Source organism: Ursus arctos, unplaced genomic scaffold (genome assembly GCF_023065955.2).
Source record: "Ursus arctos isolate Adak ecotype North America unplaced genomic scaffold, UrsArc2.0 scaffold_5, whole genome shotgun sequence".
Taxonomy (NCBI): domain Eukaryota; kingdom Metazoa; phylum Chordata; class Mammalia; order Carnivora; family Ursidae; genus Ursus; species Ursus arctos.
In genome coordinates this window covers 76,450,779-76,476,213 of record NW_026623067.1, presented here as the reverse complement: position 1 = coordinate 76,476,213, position 25,435 = coordinate 76,450,779, and the positions used below count along the sequence as shown (strand labels likewise).

Sequence of the window (25,435 nt, the reverse complement as noted above, 5' to 3'; positions counted from 1 at the left end):
TCACTGTGGGTTTTCTGACCTGTGGGTGGGAAGTATTACAAATTCTGCAACCTAATTCCTCCCTGTTTTTTTCCTCTGCAGTCCAGTCCCAATTATCATGAAGAAAAATATAGATGCGAGTATCTTCATAACAAGCTGGCTCACATCAAAAGACTAATAGGTGAATTTGACCAACAGCAAGCAGAGTCATGGCACTAAATCTCTGCTTGGATCAGAAGATGTGAATAAACTTAAGCTTATTTATTTAAAATTCCAAATGAGTTGCTCTAAGATTCTAAAAAAATGAAACTTTGCTTGTTGAAAGTTTCAGTATTAGTAAACTTGAGTTATTTACTTTTTGTTTTTTTTTCTTCCCATTTTACTTTGCTTCCCTGCATTTTGGAAGCTGCTTTTTTCTGGTCCTTCTCCCTACCCTCACCCTACACCCAAGACTTATGTTTGTCAATAGAAATAATTTTTTTTAGATATTGGGGATCCAGTGTCTATCTTCAAATCAATTTTTTTCCTTAAAAACTTATGCTTGTCATTAGAAATGATTTTTTTTTAGATATTGGGGATCCAATGTCCACACTTCAAAGTTATGTGTGTTTAAAAAAAAAAAAAACAGTAATGTGCAAGGTGAAATGCTTTTGGATAAACATAAGCCTACTTTCTGACCTTTCTTAATGCAAACTCTTTGCCTTAAATGGTAGAATATTTAGAAATTTGCACAAAATACAAAAAAAAAATTAAACATTGTTTTGGAGGGTTAAGAAATAGAAAGGCGTATGTGTATGTGTATAGCTATGCACACACATATGTACATACAACCTGACTTGATCTAGACAGCAAATCCGCCCTGCAAGTTAACCCCCCATTGCAATGGTTGCCTTAAGGTGTTTGCTAGTTGTGTACATAGTGTGGTTAATCATTAGCTACACTGCTTCCCACTTGGTTAGAGCAATGGGAAGCATACTGTGGCCTACCAGCGTCTGAAAGCGTGTGCTCGACCTGTATGTGTGCAGAGGTGGTGTGGATGTGAGCGTGCATGGAGGAAAAAAGCTGCTACTCTCCGTAGGCCAAACGCTCAGGTTAAACAACTGACGAGTGTTACTGTAGGGGTTGGTTTTTGTTTTTGTTTTTGTTTTCTGTCAAACTGCTACTTCTATTGTGGAAGACAAAAGCATTTCCATTTCAACAGTTCGTCAGCTTTATTAATGTTGGGCAAAATCAATATGTTATGAAAATGAAACAGATCTATAGTTTTGGGGCAAAATTATAAAATTAAACATGTAGGTAACCTATTTATATACTGCTATAAAGTATTTTTCGAAGAGAGATATGCAAAGAAGCTATTACCTACATGAAATGTATATTTAAAGATTTTTTTTTTCATCCTGGGAGCCAGGAATATAAAAAAAGAGCGGATATATTTAACCATAACATACTGTGATTCATCAAACAGCACAAACTTTCATTTCATGGAGTTTATCTGTTGACGTTGATTTAAACTATCATTTGTTTTATCATGTGGGAACATAAGTTATGTGGTCAAAAATATAAGGATTTTGAACTAATGTTGATTCAAGTTGTGTTGTCTTATCGTATTGTCTTTTCAAAGTGCTGCCAGTTGAAAAGGGAAGCATTATGTTTACAAATCTGTTTTGAAATGTTTGCCAAAATTTTGGTAGTATCTTTAATAAAGATGTTTGTCTCCAGCATCCAAAAAATAAATAAATAAATAAATAACTTTGTTGTGTATCAGTGTAAACCAGAAAATGCTGGTATCCGGAAAACCTGAGGGAACGTATAGACGAACTTTCCTCTTTGCAGTTCTTCTAAAACGTTAGCTGGAAAGAGTAGATAATATGGAAGAGAATACAAAAGTAAAAAGACTATACAAAGACCAATACAAGACCCTGTGCACTATAACTCTATAACATTACTACAGAAATCAGATTTCTATGTAGCACAGACCTCTTAAGGAATTAGTTTCTTTTAGCATTGAGATCCCTGGTGCTCTTCCTTTTACCTCAGAATTGGTACAATCATTACTAAATGTTCATTGATTTCAAACTTTGAGTTGTGAAAAGATAGGAAAGGAAACTTAATTGGGGATAACTTTGTTCCTCATATTATGGTGGAGTCTCCAAAGGGATCTGTCTGTAGGTAATGACCTCACTGGTGTCATTTCTTGGACATCTTGGCCTTTTAATCAAAGATTTCTGCTGCTATTTGCTATGAGCAGTGTTTCTCAAAAGCCAGGTGCTTGGACCACTTGCATCACCCAAATTAGTATCTCTGGGTATAGGGCCCAGGTATCCACACTTTGTAAATAGCGCCCAGGTGACTTTTGCAAGGGGGAGGTGTGAGAACCATTGGCATAGATATGGCATTGAACCTTTGGGTCTCTAAATCTCAAAGTCTTGAACTGAAGTTGAACTACTGGCTTTTTTTAAGCCCATCCCTGTCGGCAGCACAAATCACGCTGCCCCCTCTACAGGATCTGAGGCACCCTCTCAACTGTTTCACTGCCAGCTCTTATTTCAGAACTTGTTTATGAACAAGCCTTCCAGTTGGTTCTTAGCCCTTGGAACTCCCACCCGCATACATCAGCACATCTTCTGGTTTACAAATTAGGTCATAATGGAAGCTGGAGGTATGTTATAAAAATCCAGCATTGCACATTCGTAGACTTGACCACCTACCTATAAACGCCTTAATTTAGATGTTTGTTGTGTACATTGGGCAGATCCTTGCAAATGTGTATCAGTTGCAAATCTGAGTTATAAATCTCTGAATCTGCTGTTACCTGAGACTGCATCTCTTTTGAAGATGGGCATGAGCCTATTAAAATTTTTATAATCGTCCTTTATCTCCTACTGCAAGATTTTTAGATTCTCTCAAATAACTGCTGCAGGAATGAGTGGCCACTTAGTACCAGGTACTCTGGTAGAAGAATTTATTGAGTTGTTTTGAGAGACACAGTAAGTATAAAACAGCATTATGAGAGAATGAGTTGTGTTATTTTTTATCACATTTCATCTAAAATAATTTGAAGCACTTTTGAAAATTTTTACCAACAGCAGATTAACTCCAGATTGAATGAGCAGCTGACTTAATACAGACCAAAACGAACATTGACTAGATGTGGTTTTGTTTTTTAAGTAGGGATTCTGTTTCCTATCTTGTCATTTATTTCCCATGGAATATTTGAGGGGGGTAACTTCCAGCTCTGAGTAGTGATGGATGTTCAGTACTAGCTCTCACAAAAATAATTGGTGTGATCAGTTTATCTCATTTCTCCGTGCACACTGATTGTAAAAAATTCAGTATTAATTTCCTTTCATTTCTGATCTTTTAAACTTTATAGTTTTCTTTTCCCCTAAAGTATTTCACCTCATGTAAAACAAACGCATACTTGCATGTTGGAAGCGAGATGCTGAAATGAGGATTAGACACAAGTGGTCCATCAGTTCCAACACTCTCCTTGGTTGCCTTACCCCTTCCATTAGTGCATTCTTTGCTTCTGGACCTTGGCTGAAACTCTTCAGCCAGTTCATGGTGTTTCTGGCAGTGTGAGTGTTGAGTCATGTGTGCTTGGTATACGCCCTTACTACTTTTGAAGTTCATACGGTTTATTACTTGCCTAGGTGTTACTAAATCCTTTTCTTATGTGTACCGGATGGGGGGAGAATTATAGCCAGCATTTTGAGGAACCTTTTGTGAAAGGATATAAACTGATACTACTAAATGAGGGCAACGGAAGATGTTATCAATGTTCTTTGTAACCTGAAACTAAACTAGGCTGTGAGGCTCATTTCAAAATATTCCGAAGTGTTAAAAATACATACATATATATATATATATCTCTACACTGTTTCTCAGTTGTTCCACCCAAACCATGTTAGGACTCTCAAAGGTAAAATGTCACAGGGACTTTTCAGTTGTTACTAAGCTCCGCAGCTGTGGTGGTCCCTTCTGTTCTACACCAATTTCGGTTCAATAAAAATGTTAACTTTGCAATTCTGGTAATTGTTTTTCCTTTGTCTCATTTCAAGGCTCTTAAATTTGTCTTAAGAAAAAAACAAAGCAAAACCCCGCAACAGAGTACTCTCTGATGCCCTAATGTCAGTGACCCTCCTGGGACAGAGCTACTTCTTGGGGACTCTAGGAAGTGGGGGCCGGGTATCTGCACCAGGATCCTGCCTGTTTTCCAAGCGTATGGCATGCCCTCTGGAGGCAACACCTACTTGGAGAACAAGAATCACAGTTACCATGTAAGGGTTTCCTGTGGCTTACTTGTGCATGCATTGTCCCATGACTCCTCACCACAACCCTGTTGTCCCCGTTTTATAGGTGAGTGAACTGAGGCTTAGAGAAATTAAGAGACTTGTTCATGACACAGCCGGTAAACAGTGGAAGCTGGGAAGCCTGACCCTAGCGTCTGTGTTCTTCACTGCTTCTCCATACTGCCCCTCATAATGCTGGCACCTTTGCGTGAGCTTCACGAGGTGACCATTCCAGTAACCCCACACAAGCTAGGCAACCTCTTGTTTCAAAGGAGACTAGAATGGGGGGGGGGGGTAATATCTAGTAGATAATTTTCCACAAGTTGGTTTTGTCAGAAATGATCGATATGTGAAGGAAGGCCAAAATACTTTCAAAAAAAGTATGTTTCCATTGTTTTCCAATGTGTGCAGTCTATTTGAGGGAGACCAGGGCAGTGCTGGTAGAGGCCCCGGGACAGGGTGCAATCCTGCAATCATATCATCTTCTCTTCGTAGTAAAAGGCTGTCTCATTAACAGACTCCAGCTTAGGGGCTGTCCAGTCTGATTTAGACCTAGGATATTTCTCCTAGCTGGGTCCTTAACCTCTGGTTTCTACAAGTTTTCTGAAGGAATAATGGAAAGGAAGAAGTTCTCGACTAAACATTGATACAGAAAACCTGGAACACGATCAGTGCCAGGAGTGATTCTGGTTAGGTCTACGAGGAGCCTCACAGATGAGTGAGGTTCCTAATGTTACCATGTCCGCAGCCCTCCCCCACCGGACATTTGACACTGAACTTGTTTCTTAACTCTTTTCCTCAGCTGTGAAGTGAAAACATGCCTTCTTGGGCATGGAAGAGGCTTCATCATTGGTAAAGCACTGGGGAGTTCCATGAATAACTGCCATCTAAATTATGGATTGTCTGCGGAATGCCATAGGGAGAATTTGTTGGAGGATTAGTTTCCTGGTGAGAACAAGTCCTTTTTGACTGATTGCAGAGGGGGCAAAGGCAGAGAGAGGCTTGAGGTTTCAAGGTGGAGTGTTTGGGGTTTGCTTTATTGAATGCCGAGACCCACGCAGACCTGCTCCACTGGTTTTACCTTTCTGAGATTGGAACAGGAGACTGACAGTGGCAGGAAGTAACTGATATTTTTATGATTGCTCAATTCTCAAGCTGGGGTCAGATGATCCTGCTGTGTGTGACAGTAGAGCTGTGTATTTACAACTCCTGCCTGCTGAGTTCAACTGGCCAGCCAGGCTGGTTTGTCTTACTGTAATTAGATCCTTGGTGCAATATGGGCATCTGTAGATGGGTGATAAGAATTCCATTTCTGGGTTTTTGGAATGTAGGAGAGTGCTTCCTAAAGACGAGCCCACGTGATCAGCCACCACATTTGGGTTCCGAAGCTAGGGCTTCTAGAGGAATGGCCGCCTGCCTTTCTATATTTCATGTATTTCTAAGGGCTTACAGAATTCCACCGCGGGGTAGACAGACAGCATGCTCTACCTTGCCCGTGTAATCGCCTGTGGACCCACTCTCCGCACACCAGTCACACAGACCTGCCCTCGGGTTCTCCGGTGACCCCCGCTCCTCCTATCCCAAGGCCTTACTCAGTACTTGCTATCTCTTCTGTACTACCAGGTCCATCCTCCACCCCTTCCTCGCTTAGCTAAGTCCTCCTCACCCTCCTGATCTCCCCTTAACATCACCTCCTCCAGGAAGCTGTCCCTGACCTCTCGGACTAACTCAGGTCATGCTGGTATATGCTCTGTTTCATCTTCTACTTCTCCTTTGTGGCATTTATGATGATTATAACTAAATACTAATTGTGTTAAGTTCCATGAGAGTGGAGACTGTCTTGTTCTCTAGGGTGTTCCCAGCTCCTAGTCTAAGTCTAGTACCTGGCACAGAGAAGGTGTGCAGTAATAATTTATTGAAAGAATGAATGAGGCAGGCTATTCATATGTCCTATTTAAAATCCATGTGGCCAGAGGATTTGGATTACTGCGAGAGTCTGCTGTGTCATTTAGGTCTCTGTGCCGTGCCACATCTTTCCAAAGTCATGAGTTAGGAATTAGTTACTGATGGCAGACTGACTTGCCTTTGGGAGCCCCTTTGCCATGATGAACCAACTGGACACCTTCAAAGGGGAGGTCTCTTTCCAATTTGGCATTCATACCTCTAGTCACCTCTGGGACATGAGCACCTCAATAGTCTAATGCTTTGTAAGATTACATGATTTTAAAAGTTACTTTTACTTATTGTTAACTCGTGGGTTCTGATTTCATTTCCTGCTGTATTTTTTCTATACCTTTCTCCCACTTCTCAAAATCATAGTAGAGGACAGCAGTCTAGAGATAATGTTATATTTCATTTTTCTATCTTCATTAAAGCACCTCTAGCCTGACATTTCTTTAAATTCGAGATGAGCTTTTGTCGACACTTATTTTATGCCTAGCATTTCTGTCGTCTTCCAAGCGTAGACATTTGGAGGACAAAGGACTCTGGGATTCCCGTAACGATAGAGCCAGCGGAGCCCATCAACAGCATCCTGAACTGGACTCCATAGATGACGAAATGAAGATGTTTAAATGACAGCCACCCACAGCAGGTTGAGACCCTAGGAGCTTATGGACTGTCCCTAGGGAGGGGCTGAGAACAACCCAGCAGCCGCTAATGGCAAACGATACAAAGATGGAGTCGTAAAGTGCCAGACAAGACGTGCCGGTCACAAGCGGTTCAGAGCAGTCAAGTCAGACAGCCTGGCTCAGTGCTGCCCTGCCGCTCACCAGCTCCACACCGTAAGCAGGCTGATGAAGCCCTGCGGCTCGGCTTCCCGTCCGTGAATGGGACAGCACCTCCCTCGGGGCCCTGTGGTAATGTATACGTAGGACGGTGCCTGGCACCCAGTAAGTTTTCCATAGACACATTTTTGTTCATTTTCTAATTCCTTCTTTCCATCTTTTATTTGGATTTGGAGAGTTCTGTTACAATATACCTGACAACAGGCAGCCAGCCAGGACTGAAGAGCCAACTGGGGTCATTTAGATTTTTGCATGACAGTGATTGAGCCCCTTACTGTATGATAAACACAATCCGGAACATTTCTAAGGCTCTGCTCCTTCCTGCTTTGTGAAATAAGTTTTCTCTGTGAGTCTTTCCAAGTATCACATTAGCTTCTCTTAACACCACTGACTACCAGTAACTTAGTGCTGATGCACTAGTCCCAAGCTTGAGCTTAACTTTGAATATCCTACTAATTCTCTCTTCCACTTGTCTTCATAGGGGAGTTTTAAAACGAGCTTTGTTGTCTGTAAGCCTGAGTGCTTTGGCCCATGCAGGTACTGGAGGGGGCTGGCACAGTTCATTTCAGGTCAGATGCTTTGGGGAAAAGCCTGCTGTGGAAGTAACTCTAGTACCCCTGTAAGCTTTTCCTTCTCCTCTCAAGGATAGAGATCATTTAAGTCAGCCTTGTCAAACCAGTGCCAAGAGGGTCTCCAGGGGTCTTGTGGCCACCTGAGCCACAGAGCTCTGCAGCTGAGAACAGGCTATAAGGGGACACCGGGGACTGTTGGCAAAGCCACCTCCTATCCTCCCTCATCCTTCCTTCCTCCCTCTGCCCCTGATGACAAGTCTTTATTGCCATGGTAGTCAATTACCGCCACCCCACCTGCTCCTCACTTCGCTTAACTCACCATTCTTGCCTGAATGAACTAGTACAGCTGCTCCCTTCTGTTAAGATGCATATCTTATCATTTCTCCTGTCTTTGGTTACAGATGACTTGGCTTATAGATCATGGGAAGGCCAGTTCAAAACCAAGAACCTGTGAGCAAAACATGAAAAGTCTGAGCAAATTGAAAATACTTTGATATGAGGTGCAGAGAGTAAAGAACAGATCTATACCCTGGGTCTGAGCCTAGTTCTGAGATTCACCAACCCCGCGACCCTGAGCAATCTGCCTAATCCCCTGGCTCTTCCTTCCAACATTTCCGATGAATTAGGATAATACCTATATTCTATAGTTATGCAAGGATTAAACAGAGAGTGTTGCATTCAGTGAGAGGGACTGGGCGGGGCAATCATAAAGCACACGATTGATTCTCACACGTGCCCCTGCACACATCCTTTGGTGGCTGTTTCCTTGCCCTCAGGGATGAAATCTCCAGCAGATCTCAACTCCTCTAGGACAGTCGTTCTTGATAAGTCCTGTGGTCACTCCTAGTATAAGTTTCATTTCATAATGAGTAAGTCCAACCTTCTGTTAACAGCCAATACTCTGAAATTCATTTAAAGTTAAAGCCTCTCCTCTCTTCCAGGTTAGACTTACTGGAAGCCAAGGGATTCTTGCCACCCTCCCCATTGACCCACCCCTCAGCCATCCCTGGGTTGATGATGGAGGAGAGGGTGGGGAGGAGAGATTAGGGCCACAGAGACCTTAGCACCCCTGGAATCTGGCCTCGGCTTCCTGCAGGCATTGTCAGAACCCATCCTGGGTGCCTCAGGAGGTGTCCTGCTGAGCTCCTCCAGCCTTTCAGGGTGTTGATAGGACCTCTCCTTTGGCCAGCCCTCCCACAGCACACAGGTGTGCGTGCGCACACATCCACACACATCCACACGCCCCTCTAAAGGCAGGAAGCTAGTAGCTTGGGCCTCTTTCTAAAGGACCATGCCAACATGGCAACTACAAGTGTTCTGTCCAGTCACACCCCCCCAGCCATGAACAAAAATAAGCGCTGAGTGCATCCTCCACTCTACTGCAGGGGTTCTGTGTCCCCCAAGCTTGAGGAGTCACAAATCAGGGGTGTTTTGTTTATTTCAACCACTTTTTTAAAATACGACTGACATGTCAAAAACTGTAGCTACTTCCTCTGTACAACTCAGTGAGTTTGGGGGAAGGATACACCTACAGAGCCATCACCGCCGTCAAGGCTGCAAACGTGCCAACCACCTCCCAAAGCTTCCTCTCACACCCTTTGTCAACATTAGTATTTTTGTGTGAGTGGTAAGAATAGGTCACACAAGATCTACCCTCTCCGGAGATTTCAGGTACACAATAGAGTTCTATAACCTGCCAGCGCTGTGCTGCATAGTGAGTCTCCAGAAGTTGTCTGATGCTTTGTACCCTTTGACCATCACACCTCTTCATCTGCCTACCACTGGCCCCATGATCGCCATTCTGCTGTGCTTCCGTGAGTTCCACTCTTTCAGAGTACACATACAACTGAGAAAATAGAGTACCTCTCTCTGTCTGGCTTATCGCGTTTAGCATAATGTCCTCCAGGTCTATTTGTGTTGCAAATGGCAGGACTTCATTTTAAGGCTGAAAGATTCCATTTGTGTGTGTGTGTGTGTGTGTGTGTGTGTGTACTTGTGTGTGTGTGTGCAGCACATTTTCTGTATCCATTCATCTATCTATGAACAGTTAGTCTGTTTTCCTATCTTGGCTTTGTGACTAGTGTGGCAGTGAACAAAGGAGTGCAGATACCTCTTTGAGAACTTCATTTCTTTTGGATAAATACCAAGAAGTAGGATTGCTGGATCATAGGGTGGCTCTATTTCTAATTTTCAAAAGAACTTCCATTCAGTTTTCCATAGTGGTTGCAGCAACTTCCACTCCCACCGGCGATGCCCCTGATTTCCTTTACTCCACGTCCACGCCAGCATCTAAGTGGTCTTTGTGAAACTGCTATCTCTCATTAGCCTGTGGTAAGGGGAAACACTCCCAACCCTCTGGAGAAACCCTCTGATTTCCCACATCAGCTGACTTCTCAACTAAAAGCCCTTGTGCCAGTGAGAGGAGCCAGAAGCGAGGGGGAGCAAAACTGGGTGTTTTGACCACCTCTGCTGGCCCCGCACGTGTGGCCCCGCACCTTGCTTTACAGTTGTGGGTATACAGCAAGTTACTGCCTCAGGACATCAGCCAAAGCTGTCCAAGTCCTGTGTTGCGCCCCATGCTGTGTGTTTGTGGATTTTTAGTCCGAGCACTGGTGCATTAATCCAACAAATACTGATGGGCCCCCAGGCACCGTGCTAGGTGGTAGGACTCTACCACTGAGCCAGACCCATGCAAACGACACTTCCAATTGTGGTAAATGCTGCAAAATGAAAGGGCAGCTAGGAGAATGAGTACTAAGGGGACATAGGGCAGTGAGGCACTGGAGCAGGGGAAGTGGCGTGGAAGCTAGTGTCTGGGGGATGAGTAGGAGCTGGAGGAGAGGAGACTGTACCAGAAAGAGCAAGCATGTGGGAAAGCCTTGAGAAGCCCTTTAGCACTCACTGAATGCCTGTTTATCCAGATCGCTTCTCAGTAACAAAAGGCATTTAGGGTCTGGCTTTTTTGTTGTCCTTGTTTTCTCAATTGCTGCTTTGCCCTTACTAAGCATTTCTGCCGAGATGAAGCCCAGACAAGATTCCCTACTGAAGTCTAGGCACTCGAGGTTATTGCCTTATCACGGGCATTTCGGTACTTGGGGTTCTTATCTGGTGGCCTTCTCACATTGCTTATAGTTCTGAGGAAAGTTTCCAAAATAGACTGTTATCAGTTTAGGGGCCAGTTGATCTCAGACAGGTCCGAGAGCTCTCACATGGCAAAGTGTGAGCTGGGGAGGAAAGTGACCGGCCTTTCCCAGAAATTAGCCAGCCCACCTTCTCCTCTGAAGTGGGAGCCTAGCGCAGAATGAATGCGTAGAGAGCCAAGACGGGCAAGTGCCCCGCACTGATGGAGGCTTCTGGGGTTACGGCAAGAAGTCTCGGCCACAGGGATAGAGCCCGATCAGCCGGAGGCCGTTTCTCCAAGAAAAAGAAAGAACACCTGGACTATTAACATTGCCAGCCTTTTCTCTCTGCTGCCAGCAACCAGGCAAACCATCTGTGTGCCTCTAAAGAGGTCACTGGTGGGCAGGGAGGGGTGGAGAAAGATGCCAAAAGGTCAGACAGAGAAGCTGAAAAGGAGCGCTTCTGGGAATCAAAATGAGCAGAAGCTCGGAAGCAGGGTGGGTATTTTGAGAAACCACTTTACAGCATACGACGCTTTGTGCGTCTTCCAGGCACTTTTTTTGCACATATTCCCAGTCCTCCCTTTAAACCCTTTTTAGCATGAGGTGGGATATCCCACCAAGAAAAAATAGGCTTAGAGGGGTCACATGGTAGCAGCACTAGGACAAGAAGACCATTCTTGTCGCTCTCCTGTACCCCACTTGCTGCCGGCACACCTCCGGTGCTTGCCCTCTAGGACTCGGTGCTGATCCCCAAAATCTACCTAGTTCCTGAGGGGACCCAGCAAGGTCTCCTCCCAGCCAACTCATGTTCTGCCTCCTTGAAATGTAGTTTCTCCTGTAAGAGTGCTGAAGTAAACCCCTATTTACAGAAGGTAAATTTCTGTCCCTGTCTGTGCTCTGAGCCAGGTATTCCTCAGTGCCCTGGCTTCTTCAACCAGGTAAACACCTCAATCTGCTATGAAAATGCCTCATTCTGGAACACCACACTAGAGTTCAGCCATGCCACATGATAAGCATCTTTCCCAGACTCCCGTCCACGACCGTAACCATCCCTTCCTCCTGTATTCTGCCGGGAGGTGGGATGCCCTCTGTCATAGCCAGACTAAGTTTCCCCCTGGCAGTGGGAACAGAAACTCAAAGGACGCTCCTAAGCCAGTCAGTTTCACCAGATTATCTTTCTAACTCCCCGACCATGACTGTTATGATCATCCAATGAAAAATTAAAATTTGTCCTTTTTTTTAATCTGTAGTTTAAAAAAAAAGAAAGAAGTCCTTTCCACTCTTGACAAAAATTTCCAATAGTACATAGTAAACAAAATAAAAAGCAAAAGCCCCCTGTTCGCACTCAACTACCTCAGGCCCCAGAGGTAGCCAGGAAACATGCACAGTCTTCTCTTTGGCTCAAATAGGAGATCAACCATAGTCTGCGACTTATTGTTTTACTTAACAGCAATGCTTGAACATCACTCCATGTTAGTCCCTGTTGCCTTATTTCATTCTTTTTAACAGCTGCTTGGTATTCCAGCACTTAGGTCATAATTTCGTAATTTAATCACTCCTGAGATTCAGGATTATTCCTAATAGTGAAAACCTTAAATCACCAACAATGGCCACATAAATTCTCTTTAGGAAAAAAAAAAAAAAAAAAAGATGGAGCGCCCGGGTGGCTCAGTCGGTTAAGCATCTGCCTTCAACCAGGTCTTGATCCCAGGGTCCTGGGATCGAGCCCCACATCAGGCTCCCTGCTCAGTGCGGAGCCTGCTTCTCCATCTCCTCCCCGCTCGTGCTCTCTCTCTCTCTCTATTGCTATCTCTGTTTCTCTCAAATAAATAAAATCTTTAAAAAAAGAAAAGATTCTATTTATTTGGAGAGAGAGAGAGAGCACATGAGCAAGGAGGGGGCAAAGAGACAGAAAGAAAAGAATCTCAAGCAGCCTCCATGCTGAGCACAGAGCCTGACGCAGGGCTCGATCTCGTGACACTGAGATCATGACGTGAGCTGAAACCAAGAGCTGGATGCTTAACCCACTGAGCCAGCCAGGGAAAAAATTCTGTTTTTAAACTGAATGGTTTAACATTTTAGTCAGTAACCCTGCTGACAGTCTCTACCTTACCTTACTCGCCAAATCCTCTTAAAGCATGAGAACCGTAAATATAAAGACTGTTTAGAGGATGTTCAGAAATCACTTACAAATGCAAAAAACTTAAATATTGTTCATCAGTTTCTAAAAGTGATCAAGTACCTCTTGTTTCTTAAGTTCAACAACCTTTGATGGTAGCTGTGGCTCCATGCTGTGAATGGGGAAAGAAGAAAAAAAGCTAATTTCCCTACTGACCATTTTGGACTATTATATGTTTATATATTTTTATGATGTTAAGGATTTACGGTAGTTACATTCTGTTCTTTAACCATAATTTCGTGCATTTGGTTCAGTTCTATAATTAAATGGATTCAAGACTCTACCTCAATTCTTTGACTCCAAGCCTTCCCCATTCTTGAGACTTTGATTCATCTCATAGTTAACCAGATTTTGTTGTGTACTTTTTTCCCTAATTAAATATCTCCAATGGGAAATTTGAGGTCAATCTGTTCTTTTCTCCTTTGTAGGAAACATGCTTTTTCAGCTTAGATGCCCGTGGGATTCTTATATTGTCAAAGTTCAACTAACTTGAGTATGTGTCTTTGTGTTGATTATTCTGTTACAAGTTTCTTCCCCCTAAGACCTCTTTCAATGTGCAGAGTCAGATCATGCTTTATTTCCATGGAGTTTTCTTTCACTTTATTGTCGATATTTTTATTTCCTGCTCCATTTGTTCTGTCATCTACTTCAGGAACACTGTCATCCCATATGCTGACTAACTGTTGTCTGGCTGGCTGTCATCTTGTACTTAGTTTGTTTTATTTGGAGATCCCCCCCATAAATGCTATTTTATTCTCCTTGGCCTGACCTCTGCATCACTGAATATGTTTTCAGCAACATCTGATCTACTGTGATCTTCATTTCTAGGATAGTTGTTATCTTCAGTTTCATTCATCACTCTTAGTTACTTGGTCTTCTTTTGCCTATTTTCTTTGATCTTATATTTCACTTCAGAATTATTTCACAAAGACCTACTGTGTTTCTTAAATTGGGAGTACAGACAAATATGCATCTGAAATTCCTTGGTGTGCTGGAATAATTCTTAAGAGTATTAGTCTTTATTTGCTTTATGGTTTTTGAGTTTCTTTGCTCATTTTTGTTTGTGATTTTTATTTGCTTTTGACATTATTAATGGACCTACGTCTACTTGAAAACATAGACCCTGCTCTGAAGGGAATGCGGTTCTCTCTTGACTTGCTATTTGTTTTAACTATGGAGAAGGGTAAGCTGGAGCGCTGGCAGGCTTCAAACTGGGTTTTTTATTGGGCTTCAGTAGTTTTTAACCATATTTGCCATGTTCTCTGACCTCTCGAGTGAGCAGATGGCCCCAGCAAAATGTAAGGATCATGGGGGAGCTCCCAGCTCTCTAATCTTTTATTGGGCTATTTATATTTATCTATGGCTGCATGGTTGAATCAATCAACCACCACTAAGCCGGCTGCCACTACCACCTTTTCATCCTCCCTGCCTCTCCTCCTGAAGAGGAATCCTACTGTGGGAAATAAATACGGCTCGCCCAGTAACGTACTTCCATCTGTCTGACCATCCTCTTCTGCAATATAGAGCAAACCCCCTCAGTTCTTGCTCTAAGTAAAAGAGCAGCACCTGAACCCCTGATAACACTTACTGTCAGAACACTCTGAATCCTAATTGGAACCCGAAAGGTGTGTTTCAGCTCTTTCCAGCTTCTCTTGACTCAGTCCAGACTCACTATATTTGGGGGATAAAATAATTTGAGATTTTAGCTACTTCCTAGTTTTACTGCAGATGGACTTTTCCTATCAAAATTTCATCCATTTTGTAGCTTTCATAGAAGGGATAAAGAAAACACCACTTTACACCACCATCTTTTAGCTCAATCACTTTTTGTTTCTTTGAAACTCTCTAGTTAATAGGATCCCTGGATTATGAGCATTTTGCTTCCTTTAGTTTCATTCAAAGTCACTTATTAAACATTTATTACCCTATTGAAAGCTCCCTGCCCCCAGCACAAATCATCAATAGAATATAAATTTGGCATGAATCATTTACACTAGGAACTTAAAATAAAAATTTGTTGAGTAAATATTAAATGCAGAACAGTATGCAAGATGCTGCTTAAGGTATAAAAACGAGTAAGACTCAAGACCTACATTCAAGGAATACTATGGTATAACATGGGTAAGATGAGACATCTCTAAGTAACCATAGTAAGATGCATTAAATGAGGTCAATGAACGATCACTATTATTATGATGTGATCGTGACGATGGAAGGAGCTATGGAGAGTGTGATCACATCCAGCTGAAACGATGGTGCAAATCAAAAGGAAAGAAACGATGAGCAACATTCACACTAAGTAACTTGACGTAGGGTGCCATGATGGCAGGACAACGGGCTTTGGAGCCGTACAGACAGACGTGGGCTCACCTCTCGGGTCGTACAGTTACTATGCTCTCTCAGTGAAACCACTCCTCTGTCAGTTTTGCCTTTGGCAAAATACCCAATACTACCAGTCTGTTGTAGGGACCAAGAAGAAGATCCCCGCACAGTGCCAGGCTCACAGTAGGGGTCTCATAAATGTTTATTTTCTTGCCAAATTAATTCTGTTCATGTTTCACCCCTTAATTGCCATATCTGTTCTATTAACTATTTTACACATATGGAAGGTTTTTGTTTTTGTTTTTAAAGATTTTACATATGTATTTGTCAGACAGAGAGCACGAGCAGGGGGAGCGGCAGGCAGAGGGAGAAGCAGACTCCCCGCTGAGCAGGGAGCCCGATGCGGGGCTCCATCCCAGGACCCCGGGATCATGACCTGAGCCGAAGGCAGACGCTTAACTGACTGAGCCACCCAGGCGTCCCGGAAAGTTTTTTTGGTTTTTTGTTTTTGTTTTTTTCAAGATGAGTGTTCTTACCCCTTGTTAATTCTATCTGCTATAGAATTGCATAATTCTTAACTAGATCATTGTCCTATTAACTCTAGCTCTGAAAAATCCAAAGAGGGAATCATGAGAACACTCCACAAACTGTTAAGTAATAGCCAGTGTAAGGCAATCGTATTACCGTCCACCTTATCTTATGTTCTGTCCTTTAAAACAAAATCCCAGCCCTCCTTTGAATGGGAGAAACCTTAAACAGATCTGAACTGGGTTTCACCCTACTGTGCATTTAGACAATTTCTCTATTGATTGAAGGCTATTTCTCTGAGAATATTTAGAGTCTCCTTGAGGCTGGCTTGGGACCTTGCCAGTGTTTTCCATGGATATGCAACATTATACACATAAAAAGAAAATAGGTCAGAATCTCCTGTAGTTGTGCTGCCTCTTTCCTCAGCTAAAGGTCATTCTTAATCCTCCTCCAGCTCCCAGAACGCTGTGTGCAATGGTTTTTCAAATGTTCTGGGAAGGAAATGGCTTCTGTAAGAAAAGCAGGGAACAAATTTTTCATGGGAGCAAGGGACGCTAAATGTTTCACAATTCCATTTAAAACACCGCAAAGATGAGTTCTAGGGAAACTTCATATTGGTCTATTTCCTGTAGTTAAATTTTGAAATTACATCCCTAGATAGAACCATGGCTGGAACGCTAACCATTAGCCCTCTGTGACAGAGCATGGAAAATGAGAGGATTCCACGGGCCGGTGTGACCACACGTGAACGCAGAGGGTAGTATTAACACAGCTGGAGAGTTCCCACTAAACCCAGTGACCACCACGCTGGGACCAGAGTAGACGATACCACTTCTCAGAAACCTAGAAATGACAACAAATTCTGAGAATGCCACGGGGCACACTCAGATGGCTACGGAAGATGTGGCCTTGAACAAGGCACACCATGACAGCGAGGCCAACCTGGAGAGCTGCCTCCTCGCTTCCTCAGAGCTCCCGCTGCCCGTGAGGAGCGCCAGCTGCTCCCAGGTCTCCACCTGCGGCAGAGGCCAACCCAGTCCGGTTCCCAGAGACGCTGGCTGTCCCTCCATCACCCCGAGTATTGGCCACTGGCTGGACCACACGGCATTCACCATTTTAGAAAAGCAGTTATTTTCACAATTTGTTGTTCCCTGTGCATGAGCTCATTTCCACACTTCCTAAGCCTACCACACAACTTGAATTCCCTTTTTCTATTCATAGCAGTTCCCTCATTTAGTTTTGACTCAACCATTATCAGAGCATGTGTCACTCTCTCAGACATTTGTCTGGAAATACTGTGTATGTGACTTAGGAACAAATAAACATGAGCACACAGGTATCATCCCTTTGGGATGATGTTCATTTTCTAAAAGCAATGCTTTTCCAGGTATCTGCTAATAACAGAAATAAAAACTATACATATATACATACATGTGTGCATACATAATACATGTACATATTTATGTGGGTATATAAAATTTGGTTGATGCTAACATCATCTGCAAAAACTGTACACATTCGGGGCGCCTGGGTGGCTCAGTCGTTGGGCCTCTGCCTTCGGCTCAGGGCGTGATCCCGGCGTTATGGGATCGAGCCCCACATCGGGCTCCTCCGCTATGAGCCTGCTTCTTCCTCTCCCACTCCCCCTGCTTGTGCTCCCTCTCTCGCTGGCTGTCTGTGTCAAGTGAATGAATAAAATCTTTAAAAAAAAAAAACTGTACACATTAAAAGAAAGCATGGTACGGGGCACCTGGGTGGCTCAGTCAGTTGAGCAACTGCCTTCAGCTCAGGTCATGATCTCAGGATCCTGGGACCGAGCCCTGCGTAATCAGGCTCCCTGCTAAGGAGCCTCTCCCTCTCTCTCTCCCTCTGTGTTCTCTCTCTCAAATAAATAAATAAAATCTTAAAAAAAAAAAAAAGCATGATAGCAACATCTAAAACAAAAAAGGTGAAATTTAAAACTATGACACTGAAAAGACGAAACAGAGCATAATACTTCTAGGATCTATTAAATTCTTTTGCTTCCTTGAGCACACATTCTATATGGATATTGTGGAGTTATGGATAGCAGTACATTTCTGCCTCCTTTTAGCCACCCCCCCCAAAAAAAAGCCAATTCTCCCAAACCAAGAAATTGTAGGTTTTGTGTTAACTTCTACTTATGTGGTATTTCCATTCCTGCTGGGGAAGTGACTATATCATGTGTTCACTGTGAAACTGGTAAAAATGCCTGTTTGGCCCATATTCTGTGGCTGCCCAGGCCTGGGGGCTGGAGTTCTAGGAGAATGCCCAGTCCAGGCTCATCTCGATGCCTGAGCTCAGACATTTCTTGCCTCTTCTAGCTCCCACTTTCATGTCGCATCTTAATGTGGGCCTTCACTCACCTTCATCTGGCTATCAGCCCACCTTTGTACTAATCTCCTCAGCTTTCCTATGGGGGCTGGAAACCCTCAAAGTCAAGATGACCCTAACAGTTTGTTTTTTCAAGTGCTCTAAAACCTTGGCTCCCTGTTGTAGGGATATCTGGTCACTGTAGCAAAAGCACAAAACAAGTATATATTGATTCTAGTTCCCAAATGAATTTTACCTTCATTTCTCACCATTAAACAGAAATATGCCATTTGGGAATGAGCTGGGAAAGTTGGGTTTCATAAGTAATGCTGTTCTTAGTTCATGTGGCTGTCCTTTGAACCAAGAGCAAAGAAGCCACTCTGGCAGGGCCCACAAACACCCACATGGTTCTTGGTTGGAATTTCAGGGGTCTATAAATTTGGATGGGGAATAATCCACTTATTTATTTTCACTAGCATACAACTAAAATATAGCTTTTCTTTTAATTATGAAGATAGGCAACAAGCTATAATAGTTCACTATGATTTTGTCACCATTAGTTGTGACCAGTACCTTGAAATATCATTAACATTCATCCCTACTTTGAAGGTGCAATGCTTACTAAGCCCACCAGATCTTATTTACTGTATTAATAAAGAAGCACCCATATTGCTATATCACATATTTTTTTTAAATTTTCTTCAACATAATTGGTTTCGTTAGTATCCTAGTATCCTATGTATTTTGTTTTGTACTTTCAAGAACATCACTCTAAGAAGTGGTTCACGGGCTCCACCAGACTTCCAAACAGGGCCATGGCCCCAAATCAAAGACTGTGACTCCTTGCGCTTGGCATGAACCTGAGTCGCTGGTTTATAAATACATCATCCCAATAGGAACACGGCAAATGATAATGACTAATGCTTGAGAAATGTGATTTAGGCATGGGCTTCTAACAAGTGTCCAACCCTCCTGGGTCAAGAAACTTCAATGAAAGGGTGGAGAGAAAGAGAACCTGCTGTCAGCAAGCTTTCAGAGATGCAAGACGAGCCATTGCATAACCATAGGCTGGATTCGCTGGTTGGCCTTCTTGATTCAGCTTGCCGAGATTATGATATTCCTGTCTTCAAGAATGATTATAGGTTGTGAGGCCTGCAGGTTCAAAACTGCCCTCTGCGGCTATTTTTAAGTTCCCCTGACTCTTCATTTATTGCCTGTTGAGTTCCCTGGTTCTTTGCCCTAGAAGTTCTAGCTTATTCCTTTGATTCAGGGTTTCAATTAGACCTTTACAACAGAAGACAGTTCTTTGTCTTCAGGAGAAGCTGACTCCATAGTGTCAGGTCCTACTGGACTTGAGATGACTCTTCCCTTAATTTCGGTTGATTCATATTCTCGGTGGCTGACTCAGAGGCATGGCTCAATCATGACGACATTGTTTTAAACTTATAAAATTTGAAGGGAGCCAGGGACAGAAATAGAAGGGAAAACACGTAGAATGAATGATAGGGATAAAAGGAAGACTGTATAACAAATGAATGACTGCCAGTGGCCCTTTGTCTTGGAATAAAATAGAAACTTTGCTAATAATAGCACATAATTTACATGTGAGTAGGGTTTATATAGTCATTATTCTGTTCAACGTCCTTAACAACCCAGCCAACAGTTACAAAAGCTTGTATCTCAGAGAACATCAAGGACAGGCCACAGGACCAGATTAGAAAGTGGGGCTTGAGCCAGGTCAGGGGTCTAGGCTCTCTACTCTTGGGGCAGGGCTTCTCCACACCACACAAAATCTGAAAAGCCCAGAGTCCTCAGGGGTACTGCTTGAAAAAATGAAACAAAACATAGAAGAACTGTGTACTGACTGAAAACTAAATGGGACTCAGGAGCAAAACAGTAAACATCAGCACTTCCTAATGTTTATAACACTCACCAAAGATAGAAAAGGCCAGAGCAGCATCGTTGGCTATTTGAAGCAAAAAAAAAAAAAAAAAGGGGGGAAAAAGATAATATATAGAGAAGACAGGATTTTAGCAAAGAAACTGGAGGTCAGAAACCATTGAGAATCTACTTGAAGTTATATTTCATTTTTTAACAAGGTTATTGCGTATCTCTTCATAGGTTTGGTTCTTGTTTATATTGAAACATAATATATGTATATTGTATTATCCACAAGGCAACAGGAGCTACGATACAAATAATAATGTCTTCGATGGTTTATAAATACATTTCCTATATAGTTTTCTGAGTAATATCCAACAAAAATTATGTAACATGCTTTGGCTTTATTCAAAAATAAGTAAATAACTTCATCTTTTGGTTATTTTGTTTATGATCTCTTAGCCAACCACAGGGAAAGCTTGGTGCTCATAACAAGGAAAAAAACAAAAACAAAAAGGAGGATGGAGGGCCCCACTGGTCTCCAAGCATTGTGCACGCAAGCGGTTGCTACACAGGTTTCCAGATCCTGATTTGAATCTCAGGGGCCAGAGCTGTGTGTGTTCCACAAAAGGCCCTTTGAAACCCTGTTCCCTTCCTGGTCTGACGAAGCCCTAGATGGCTGACCTTTGAGGGACAGACACGTTGGTTTGGCCTGGCCTCTGATCTCTGTGAAGGACTGTGAGCCATGCTTATCTGTCTGGGAGCTGCTGCCTACTTCCTCCATTATATTTAGCTCTTCGGTTATTTTCCTAATGAGCTGTCTGTTTGCCTCCAGCCTTCCAGCCAGAAAATGAATGTGTGCAAATCATAAACTAAGTACCCAGTGCTTGAGACCTACAAGGAGCTGTTCTGCGCATTTTGAAATCCACCCACTCGAGAGTTCTTGCTGGGGCTGTGTCTTTATTCTGTTTGCCCCGTGGCTGGGCAGGAGCAAGACCCTCCGGCTCGAGCCCCCGCCCCCCCCCCCCCCCCCCCGTTCTCTCAAATGACCACCTCCACAGCTGCCCTTCGCACACCTCCCCGCCTTGCTAGTTTGCTAAGGTAGCAAAGAGGCAGGTCGAGCATGTGCCCACTGTGGAAGCAACCCAAAGAGAAAGGAAAAATTAAATATATTTTAATCAACCAGGTAATTCCCATGGGAGAATTTTTTACAATTACGATGTAACTTTGAATAGTCTATTATGAATCATGTGCAGGGGGGCTGGAGGAGAATGAATCTTAATGTTTTTTGATTCATGGAGACTCTAAAGGTCCTCAGCCTCTACTGCCTAGCGATCTACAGACTGGTTTTTGCCCCGCCCCACTCCTCAACTCAGAGTTGATGTGACTCAGAGAATTCAGTCCTGCTGGAAATGTGGGACTTGGTGAGCCTCAATCTGCCTTCACGTGAACTTCTCAGCTCCTGTCATTCTACCCTTGCCCGGCCCAATAACCGGAAATTGTAGAAACTCACTACTTTCCTTCTTTAAAGCCAAATGACATTTTGGTGATGGTTTGGAATCTTTATTTTCATGGAGTTGATTAACACCAAAATATATACATGGTTATATCTTCACAGATAGAATATCACACGACCCCCACCTCTCGTGTCTTACAGAAGACTTACGTGCATATTTTAATGAGGTCACATTATATAAAATGGACATTGATATTTTTAATTTGAAGACCTAGGAGGGGCTGTGTGACCAAGCTCTCTCTAAACCATGAGAAGCAGTTTGCACATCATGGTGGAAAAGCGCATTATCAGTATGTCCATGAGAATCAACACAGATGGGCACACGGCTACCACGCAGAAGTTGCTTTTCTGCTCAAGGTGACACCAAAGGGTGAAATGACCTAGAGAAGATTTGGAGTGGATTTAGCAACTGTTAGATATTGCCAAATACTGAGTACTTGATTTTTAAAAACTTTAATATATTAAAAGTATATATACATATATAAATTTGCACAAAAAATAAACCACATGGAGAATGTCCATCTTTTAGAGGACTCAGAACAGCACTGCTTAGGGGAAAAAAAAATTACCCAGAGCATTTAAAATACAGTGTAGGTTTTAAAATTTAATTTATATATAGCTTTTAAAAATCATTTTGGAAAAATTAAAATTACAGGCAGACGATCTCATGACTTGATCTGCAGTGCCAGTTTTAAAATTACATTTTCAGGGCTCAAACAACTGATACATCGCCTCACCCCACCTATCCCTGTCTTTCCCCTGGTAACTTTGTGCTGGGCAGGAACGAAGGGATGGCAGTTGCAAGGTCTGCTTGACATTCTGTGCCTACTTCTTTTCCAGCCCTGGCAGGAAGAAATCATGGGGCTTGGGATTTTATAAACATGAGTTTCTTACTCAATGCTCTAGGGAAGGTAAACTCCAAGCCCTGGCAGAGGGGAAAACGCCTCCCAGTTTCCAAAATTGGACAGTCGGGCCCAGTTTGGACCATGGGATCCGGCTGCACCAGAGTAAGCCTGGGTGGCCACACTGTGGCCACATCAAAGCAAAGCACACATGCAATTTGGGGACATTCGCCCTGCAAGTTTTGATGGGAATGCGAGTGGGAGGAGAGGCAGTGACAGTCCCTACCTCTTACTTCCAGGTTCCCCCCTCCCCTTGGGACTTCCAGGATAAACTGCTCCCCGTCTGTGGTCTGGGACTCACTTGTTGAGACAAGGAACTTGTTTAGCCTTACACATGAATGAAGAGCAGATGGAAAAGTAAGCCTCACTGACCACTGCTTCCCCCAGTGGTTCCTCTCCCACGCCCCTCATGGAAAGCCCTCCACCAAAAAAAAAAAAAAATCAATCTTCTGGCCTTTAAATCTGCCTTCTGTCCTAATGAGAGGTTGCCAAGCACAAAGCATTATGGGGATTCCTATCGCAAAGCTAACAGGGCCTGAGTGACCGGAAGGAGAGAGCTGCTCTTTAAAAGCTTTTAAATGCTGTTATATTTTTACAACCACTTACTGAAGAGGTGAATTATTTTCTACTCCTCCTTCCCCAGAAGCACAGCCATTAAGGTTACCTGGAAACCTGTCCAGGAAGCATGTGGCAAATAGCAACCAAGTAATAGAAACATCCGGATCTGTCATCTAAAAGGAGATGGTATCAACAAGGTCATATTTGGGTAGAGGTGGATTGGAAACTTCATTAGTTTGCATGTCCTGGCTATTTTGGGGGGCTGTTTACACACGCATTTGGGAAGGGAGTTTGTTCTTAGTTTGGCTGGGGTGGGGGGAGCTTGGTTGGGCTAAGTGGGAAAAGAGGCGTGAGATGGGATGCTCCTCGTTCTAAAGACTAAGCCCAGGGAAGGAAGAAGCCCATTAGAAGGCACGGCCTCTAATCTGGAAGAACTTCCAATCTGTGGGAGACGTGACGGACAGAGAACGACAAGACAATGATGAAGTTTCAGAAGCACGATAACATACCAGGAAATAATATCTCCTAGGGAGACAAGATTTCACAGTGAAGGTGATTTTGAATAAGGTCTTGAGAGACAGAACAAAGAAAATGGGAGAAAAGGTGGGAGGGGGCGGCTAGCATGGTATGTTAGCCGGTCGTGGGCACTGAGGACATGAAACAAAGTAACAAGAAGAGGGTTTGATGAGAAATGTACAGTGTTGTTTATTTTGATGTTTTAATTTTCCGGACTGTATGGGTGAGAGGGGGCAATGACTCCTCTGTGTCTTCATGACCTTAGTTACCGGGGAAAAGCCTTCATGTCGTGAAAGCTCGGTTTTTCGCTTTTTTTTTTTTTTTTTTTTTATCTAAAGAGCTTATTCCTAATGTGTATTTCATTTCCAACCAACACCCTTTCTATGTCAGATGAGGTGATAAAATTTGTAATTATAGAGAAGCAAAGCTGTGACTCAGCTCTTTCAGCACACTGCCTTGCCCACAGACGCGGGGCTTGGGGAACTCCAGCGGGCAGAAAAGCAGCAGCAAGGAGAGGGGACGCTGAAAAAAATGCTGTATAAATACTTGCTGCACCCATTCCCTTTTGCTTTACCCCAGAGTATGTCCTCGTTCCGATTCAGCATTAAGAAAGCGAACGAACGAAACTGTAATTCTGAAAGCTAAGCTATCTGCAAAGCCCATTCTGAAAAATCAGCTGCAACCGGTAAGGCAAGCTACGGGACAGTTCCCGGGCTTTCCACACGGAGTGCTTTCCATCCAGCAGCCATCAGGTTTATCAGGGGCACCAGGGCATCTGCGTGAGTCAGTAAAACATGGCCACGGACACTTGAGCAACCATGGAGAATCAGACACTAAAAATATGGACAGGAAATCTCCACAACACAAACAATTCTCAGGAAGGGAGAGGGGGTGAGTGATAAAAGCCCAGCTGACATGCCACACAGCTCTCAAATGACACAAAACCAGTGCTGTCGACCTGAGACTACTGAACAATATTCTAGCAGCCTGCGTGTTTCACCAACGGTGGCCTCATCAGGTACTAGGACCTAGAGAAAAACACTCACCTGAGCATCGGGGAACGTGCCCATGGTCTCGGCGAGCCCTCCTGCCTTGTAGGAGACACCTGACCTCAGCCCCTCTGTAAATGGAATGAGGCACGTATCAGACCGGCACCTGGTCTTCCCCCCTCACTCACAAATGGCAAGAGGGTTGAAAGGCATGAATTGGAAGCTGTACTTCTTCACTGCACCTGTGATATACCACGGTCTTAAAAAATTCACACAAGCCCTCTATGAGTCTTAGTTTCACCATCTCCGAAATGGTGTGAGTCCGCCTTACCTATTTTATTCTACAAAGGTCACATATTAAAAATGCCAGACCAACGCACGGTTCTTTGTGGGAATAACAGTTGTTTTCTGGCCTTATTCATATTTCTACCCTGATAAATCGGGATCAATCATAATCTCTTAGTAAAGCTTCTGTTTGCATTTGTTTCCTCTCTCACATAAAACACACACAAACACACATACTTATAAAGAATCTGAATTCTTTCATTTTCTTCAACTCCAGTACATTTCTCTGAGTGAGCAAGAACAGGAGAGAATTTACATCACAAGCCAAGAATTACTCATAACATTGCATACGTCCATGAGAATCTATTACACATACAGGCATCATTCTTCCTGTATGCCCTATGGGGTGGGGATGGGGGTGAGTTTATTTGGACTTAGCTAAACTCTGCTGGACTTGGCTTTCAAGGTGTATGCTTTTGTTTGCTCACTCACCTGAAATGTCCCTGTCCTTGTGCCTGAAAAGTACTCAGTACTTGTACTCACGTTCCTCCCATGGGCCCCCACCCAGTTCCACTAAAGCCAGAGACCCTGTGACAGCTGGGGACCCCCGTCCCCTCCCCCACCAGTGAGCCCTGGAAGGAAAAGGGAAATCAAGAGACACCATGGATTCCCTTCCT

At 43.4% G+C, this 25,435-nt stretch overlaps 1 protein-coding gene across 1 annotated transcript in view; it reads left to right on the top strand.

The window, feature by feature from the left end:
* The window catches only part of ELL2 (elongation factor for RNA polymerase II 2), a 72,779-nt gene extending 68,774 nt beyond the window's left edge, over positions 1-4,005 (top strand). Inside the window, exon 12 of the mRNA XM_026498591.4 lies at positions 82-4,005. Within this exon, the coding sequence (XP_026354376.1) occupies positions 82-198 (117 nt within the window). The 3' untranslated portion in view covers positions 199-4,005. The remainder of the gene's footprint in view (positions 1-81) is intronic.
* The last annotated feature ends 21,430 nt before the right edge of the window (positions 4,006-25,435 follow it).